Source organism: Homarus americanus, unplaced genomic scaffold (genome assembly GCF_018991925.1).
Source record: "Homarus americanus isolate GMGI-L3 unplaced genomic scaffold, GMGI_Hamer_2.0 scaffold42657, whole genome shotgun sequence".
Classification (NCBI taxonomy): domain Eukaryota; kingdom Metazoa; phylum Arthropoda; class Malacostraca; order Decapoda; family Nephropidae; genus Homarus; species Homarus americanus.
Genome location: NW_024722584.1, coordinates 423,534 through 431,326, shown reverse-complemented (window position 1 = coordinate 431,326; position 7,793 = coordinate 423,534). Strand labels below are relative to the sequence as shown.

The 7,793-nt window shown below is 38.9% G+C and overlaps 1 protein-coding gene across 1 annotated transcript; it reads left to right on the top strand.

The window, feature by feature from the left end:
• The first annotated feature begins 3,555 nt into the window (after positions 1–3,555).
• On the top strand, positions 3,556–4,836 carry LOC121862848 (oleosin GRP-17-like). Its single transcript, XM_042361171.1, has one exon. The coding sequence runs from the start codon at positions 3,556–3,558 to the stop codon at positions 4,834–4,836; it is 1,281 nt and encodes a 426-aa protein (XP_042217105.1).
• The last annotated feature ends 2,957 nt before the right edge of the window (positions 4,837–7,793 follow it).

Genomic DNA, 7,793 nt, shown 5'->3' with positions numbered 1-7,793 from the left:
GGAGAAGGAAAAAAAGGAAAATATGAAGGAATAGGAGGAGAAAGAGAAGAGAAAGATGAAAAGGAGGTAGAGGAAAAAGGGGGGAAATCACCAGAGAAATGAAGAGGGGGAAAAAAAGGAAGAGAAAAAATACGGAGATGAAGAAGTATGAATAAGAGATGATAATGGAAAAATAAAGTAGTAGTAATAAATAATTTCAAGCCACATGGAACAACGTCTTCTGTGATGAGTGAATCTTTGAAATAAAAACATTACGATGACACAGACAGACAGACAGACAGACAGAGGAGGGGGTTGAAAAAAAGAAAGGAAAATCGGTGACTCTAGTAAAAAACACGTGTTTTAATAGGCTACGAAAATTATATAAAACACAAATTAAAAAAAAAATATTTAGAAAGTGCAAAACCAAATAAACACTTCTAACACAGACACAGTATTAAGTAAAATAATAATCATTAGAAATTGAAGTATAAACATATAACGTAATAAAACAAATAACTATACAAAAAAAATAAGCTTATTTTTAAACAGATGGAATTGGTAAAGACAAAATATAAAACTTAAATTGCCAGAGATTTAAGCAAGCAGAGAGGTTAAAAACTGGTGTGGTAGTTTTACGTTTTCCTCAAACCAGGACAGGAGATGCTGCGTCACTCTAGATATTTATTATACAGAGTGAGAAGGTGAGAGAAACCTGTGGTAGAGAGAGACACAAGAAAACAGTGAGAGATAAGAGAAAAAATAATTAAAAAAAAACTTGAAGATTAATGATAACTGAAGAAAAAAATGAGAAATTTAATTGGAATGTTTTTAATTGTTCACTTCCGACGTCAAGGTAAATCAGGTCCTCGTGCCATAGGAAAGTCAAAGGAGTCATAAATCTTGACATAATTTAAAGAAAATATTCATTATCAAACTTGTCTGGGATCTCGTGACATACAGACATAACAAATTTACTTAAAGTCAATTATTCCGCGAGAGTTACCGTGTCCGTGACTCCCGGATACACGGACTGAAGCACGCAAGCATAGACGGGCTGAGACTTCACAAGCACGGACTGACAGATGGAGAATATATACTTTTAAGTCGGGAGAAGATTAGTTAGCACCAAAAGATAAGTGAGAGAAAGATCTGCTGTAAATATTGATAAAACGAGGAAGATCATATGGATATAGAGAGAGTGGCAAACTGAATGTATAATGTGTCTCAGAAAAATGCAAACACGCTCGTCTTCCACATTTCAGTGGTTATGGTAGTAACATTGTTGTCACTTGTTAATGTGTGAGGTCCCCCATAACGTTAAGGGACACCTTACACATCAGCAAGTGAGGAAAATGTATAATGCATAATAGTAATGACTTTAATAATGAAATATTATAGCTATAAGCAACAACTATTTCCCAGGTAAGTTAGAAGACGATTTTCTGATTAAGCAGGTGGTAAATGGGTCAACTTTTACCTGAAAAAATAAGGTAAACCTGATTGATAAGGGTAAATTAATCTCCTATGATCCTTCAATCCTCAGGCTGTAGTAAACCTGGTCTTATTCACACTAAATAAGATTAAGCAAATAAAAGTAAAGTAATTGTCGCCTTTACTCGGCAGGAGGCAATTCCTCCCCTTGACACTCTCTACGTCAAAATAGGTAAACATAGGTTAATCTCTCAAGCTTCAGTTTCACAGTGATAATCGATTCCTCCTCTCCTTTCTCTCCTCCAGATCAGGAATTGCTCATTATTCCTGGAGGTAAATGTCCTTCCTTCCCTTTCCCGTACAATCTTTAGTGGGTAACGTAACCATTTACTTTCACTCTCGTTATACCACACTCACATGTAAATTTCACCTCCCCCTCTTCCTGCTAAGGGGTAATAAAAGCTTTATAATGTTTGACAGTTGAGTGAACGGTGTTTAGTAATCTTGGCAACTGAATTACCTAAAACTAAGACCTAGGTAATGGTGCTTAATAATTCGTGTAGTAGAAATATCTAAAACTAGTAATGGTGTTTAATAATACTGGCAGTAGAAATTAAAACTAAGACCTAGGTAATGGTGCTTAATAATCCTGGCAGCTTAAGCACTAAAGAACGACAGCAATAGCAAGAGGATTCCAGGCTGGTATCGTATGGCGCCACGTAAAAACTCTACACATAAGTTTACCCTTGAACTATGATATTGGTGACTGATCTGACACACACTACCAATTCTACGGCATCTGTACTGACCTAATTTCTCCACAATAGGTTCTTATCATTACGTGATTTTTGTGTGTGTGTGTGTGGGGGGGGTATTTGGGGGTTGGGGGGTATTTGGGGGTTGGGGGGTATTTGGGGGTTGGGTGTATGACTAGCTACGTAATAAATTGAACAAGAAATAGCTCCCAGGGTTAAGTGAAAGTTTCCAAAAACAAGAAACTTTCTAATGACTAACTGACGCAAGAAGAAATCTTCTGAAGGTTATCGTACCCACATTGACTTCATAAAGAATTCACAATTACAAAAACATTAAGAGAATGCGTCACCTCCTCGTAAAGTCCTTGATCCTATTTCTCGGAGGATAGAAACAATGCCACACTCGTCCTATGGAACGCAAAACCGCATCCCAACCAGAAACAAAAAGGCACTTCAAAATTCGCGTGTCGAGGTGACTGAACCGTGTGGTTCCTTGGCTGAGCAGAGACCCTGAAGTCTGAAACTGAAAAAGCCAGAGAGGACAGACGTGCATTGAGGGGGAGGTTGTCGAAGCGTGAGGTCCTGGAGGGGTTGAGTTGGTATATATTGAACGTGCATCTCTGGATCTCTTCATTCTGGTTATTTTTCGAGGACCTTCTCTTCCTGTCCTGCACGATGGTGAGCTATTATTACCCTGTGTTTATTTTCACTTTCCTTCCTTCCTTCCTTCCTTCTTTCTTTCCTTCCTTCCTTCTTTCTTTCCTTCCTTCTTTCTTTACTCTCTCTCTCTCTCTCTCTCTCTCTCTCTCTCTCTCTCTTCCTTCTTTCTTTCCTTCCTTCTTTCTTTACTCTCTCTCTCTCTCGTTCTCTTTCTTTCTCTGAGAGTTCATTTTTTTCTTTCTGTATATTTTTCAATTACCCCCATCGACCAGAGTTAGGAAATATACAGAGTACCAAAGTGTATCTGTTTGTTGTGTTAAAGAGAAGGAGTCTCGAGTCGCAGGTTCCACACATTAATTACGAGTGTGACCAAGAGGAGTGAGATCAACCTCACAGGAAAACAAGAGTTAAAGTCATGGACGTGTTTGGGTTTGATAACTCCTTAATGATCTGATTGCTGTTGTTACTTGCTTTGTTCTGTAGCTAGAAGTGAGGATGTTTATTTTTCCTTTTACGTGAATTAAATTTAATGATGGTAAGAAAATAATTGTATATGTATTATGACATATTGTCTATTATTATTATTATTTTTATTATACTACAGCTTGATAAAACGAACCTGATAAAATCATTGATTCATTTTAATACTATAACTATGTGTATTCTTGGACAAATTTTACGAGCTGCCTTTATTACACTTAATTTCTCGTGTTGACAGAGGAGCTTGATGGTACTGCTGGCAGCGGTGTGTTTCTGCCGGGCCGCCAGGTTGGCTCCCGTCACTCCTAGTGGTCTTGCTGGCCTCGAATCTGGCCCCGAGTCCACCTCTAATGACCAGCTTGTCAGTGGCGGTCATGGGAATACTGGTTCTCATAGCTTCCCGGTTAGACAGGGTAGTTCAGATGACCTCCCGGCAGAACACGGTGCTACCGAGGACCCTTGGACAGGTCAAGATAGTTCAAAAGGTTTTCCGCCTCGACACAGGGCCACAGATGTTTCCTTAGCGGCTGGACAAGGTTATCCACAAGGTAAATCGGCTGAGCACAAGGTTTCACTAGACCTCACAGTAAGAAAAATACCTTCCAGTAATACTCAAAAGAATAAGAATTTCGAGGGAACCTCTATCAAGTCATCAGGTTCTTCTCCTGATGGTGGTCCCGTCACCGAAGTCACTAGAAGCAACCATAATGCCCCCAATAGCTTGGTCAGTGATGGATCAGCTAGTGCCGTCATCCAGACAGTTGGCACCTCCTACAACCTAGAGTTGCCCTTAGGATACGACTTCTCGGAGGGTTCTCCTGACGAAGATGACGATGGTTCATTAAAGGTGGTATCAAGCGTAAAGCACCGTGATGGTGCCGCTGTTGGAGGTAAGACTCCTGGTTTGATCATTCGAGGTCACGGTCTTTCAGGTGGAGGTCATGGGTTATTAGGGTCGACTAATGGAGGTCGAGGTACCATAGCTGTAGGTGTTAGGCCGCCAGAACTTATTGTTGGAGGTCATGACGCCTCAGCTGGAGGTCGTGGACGACCAATCCTTACCATAACAGGTCACGGAGGCTTGACTGAAGGCAGTGGGCCAACAGGCTTTACTACTATCAGTGGAGGTCACCGGATATCAGGTAGTGGTCAGGCGTCGTCAAGCTTTAATAGCGGAGGTCATGGTGGATTAGGTAGAGGTTATGGACCACCAGGATTTACTAGTGAAAGTCACGGGATGCAAGGCTTCCCTCACGGCGGAGTCGGAGGTTCACACCTTGGAGGTTCCTCAACAGGATTCGTCGGCGGCGTCCCCGGAGTGTCCCAGGGGGGTGCTAATGGCTACGGTAGACCAACTGTGAATGGAATCTTCGGAAATTTCTTCCCTACTGGATGTGGACTTTCTGGTCCGAGACCTGGACACGGGTTCAGTGGGCCACGTAGTTGGTACGAAGCCAATGGTTTCAACTGTGGTCATGAGACACGTGACTCGGAGGACAAGGGCTACGTTTATAGTTATGGTAGATAAAGTGTGTAGTAGACATTAACTTAAGAATCCTAAACATCAGATATATGTGGATATGTGTGTGTGTGTGTGTGTGTGTGTGTGTGTGTGTGTGTGTGTGTCATACCTATTGCATGCAGTGTAAAGATAATTGAGTAAATAACGGTAGATGCAATACAAATTATATATATATATATTTTTTTTTTTAATTTGAACTGATGTAATACAGGAGCAGTAATGCAGAGAACTAAAACACAAGCTGTCAAATAATTTCATCAATAATAACGCTATCTTGAAAAAGTTTGATTATATCAAAATACAGGAAGGATGTCTACAGCTACTTTCCCATAATTACAGTCAATCACGTGGAAACTGCAACAAAAAGTTCTGGTTGAGACATGTGGAAGCCCCTCCGTAGTAAACACTCGGAGGGGATCCTAATGTTTCCACACACCAGAACATAATAATGTAGTTCCCACTTTGCTGACTATGTATTAATATCCACGAATTTATGAGAAAAATAATGTATATTTCCGCAGAGGATACTTTTACGTTTTAAGAATTAGATGAACGATTATCTCTAAGAAACATCAGAATATATACATATTCCTTTAAGAAAATATCAACGAGGCAGTAAGGAGTAATCCTAAGTTTGTAAGGCAGGAGATCTGATGCAGAGACTTACATAGGGAAATATTACAAGATGCTAAAAGCGACGTCCTGGGGAGAATTTTTTATATCATATAAATAAACAATGGTGTGGATCTCAAGGTACATGTGACTTGCATCTATAATACGGACATTTATTATAGATTATAAAAACTATATTGCGGAGGTTTATAAGAGAGCGTCAGCTGATTGTGGAACTGAATTATTATGTAATAGTATATCTTCTTACATTTCATTTTAGGTTATTTGTTATAAAAAGAAAGATTTTGATTATGGTAATGATAAAAATAACACCAATAAAAGTTATAAAAACAAAACTATTAATAATATTAACAACAAATAAACACCATTATAGGTGATATTGTTATATTTGTAATTCATAATAATTTAAATATTTTGCTACAATTAGTGTTCTTGTTATAATAACCACACTAGCCCTATAAAATACTGGTAAAAAAGCAGAGTATATATTAATTTGACTGTCAACATTATTTATCACTGCCACGGATATCATTGTAGTAGTACACGAAATAGTGATAGATGCAGCAGTAGTGTTGTTAGTAATCATATTATTATTTCAGCAGTATTAGTTGTAGTGACATTATCATCACAAAGCCAAATAATATTTTATGAAGGACTTTAAGTTGATCAGTACCAATATATTTTAAGCATGTTTACTTGACAATAAATTCACTATTTTAGCAGTCGAAATACTATTATTTATTACTAAATTTAATAGCATTAGATCTTGATGTTACAATTTCGATAAATAGCATTTTTAATGACTCAAAAAATATGACTTGTCCTTAAGTATTACTGATATGCAAGTCAGTTATATATTATTACTATTATTATTATTATTATTATTATTATTATTATTATTATTATGTCTAGCATCAATATTGTTAGTATATTTAACTTCTCACATAAAGCTATAATTATTCACAGCTTTTAAATCTTTAGTATCATGTTTGCGTAGATTACTTCAGGTTCATAAAGCTTACACAAATATATAGGAACACATGTTATCTTATTTTCTCTCTCATTACAAGTCAACAGGAATGATACACCATGAATCAGCAAATATCCCCAAAACGAAAATATATTGATATAGTTTTTAAACCCATTTGCTTTCACTTTACCATTGCCACTAGTAAGAACCATGGCCAGAACTTTTATCACGTAGCAGGTGTGTGTGTGTGTGTGTGTGTAAAGGAACAGATAGAGAAGTTTGTAGTCTATGATAAGGGATGATAAGGCAGGTTTAGGTTATGCTTGCATGACTTTACGAGGTACTTGTTCTGGTATTCATGGCAGTTGTGAGTTTTTGTACTGTTGAAGTGTTGAGTTATTTAGTGTGTTTGTTATATTGTTGTTTAATTTGCTTAGATTAATTTTTATAGTTATTGTTTATACCATTGGTATTATTATTAATGATACAACAACAACAAGAACTACTACTTCTACTACTACTACTACTACTTTATTTTTTTTACGTGGCCTCCAGCCTCCCCCAATAACCACACCTTCGCCACCATTTAATTACCTTAAAATCAAATATCCTAATACATAAGAAGCTATCCTATATGTGTTAAATTAGTTGAGCCGCAGATCTATGCGGCATTCGGTGACAGTAGCCTCATAGTCAATATCTGCAGCAGTTGTCGGAGTTGGGGCAGAAGCTCTCGTTCCCCTGAGGCAGAGCAAGGCCGATCGAAGGAGAGAGAAAGACAGTCGACATCTCATCCAGGCTGTAACATAACTTCTGGGCTGCTGTTTCTGTTCGGAGATCACCTCCGCGAGTCTGGCGTAAAAACATCTTGCACTTGGTCCCATCCCACCAGAGGTTGTGAACACTAGAGGAGTGAAGCTGCCTTGATCAACGTTTTGAATTCTCTCCCCATATGCCCTTCTCTTGTCGTTTCGTTCCTCCTATGTGCAGCATCGAGAGCTAGGTTACGGTGACATGCGGCCATGGGATCAAAAATCCTGATGTCGAAGAAAGCTCGCTGTCCCCGTCCCAGAATCCTCGAGCACTGACGTCCACACGGGCTTCGTTAGATGTGTTTGAAGTCCTGTGTTGGAAGATCTCGCCATCCAATGGAAGGAGGGTCGGTTCTACCATGACGTCCCGGCAGATTTCCTTCAACATATTTGCTGTGAGATCCCTTACCTCGTCATGCCTCATGCATATGAAGCCCCCCTTCTTGCACACCATGGCGTGATCGCCATCATAGGAAGAGCCACACACGCATTGGGAGGGCAAACCTTCTACTGGCCGACCGTACCTTAGAGCAATGGCATCTGTAAAT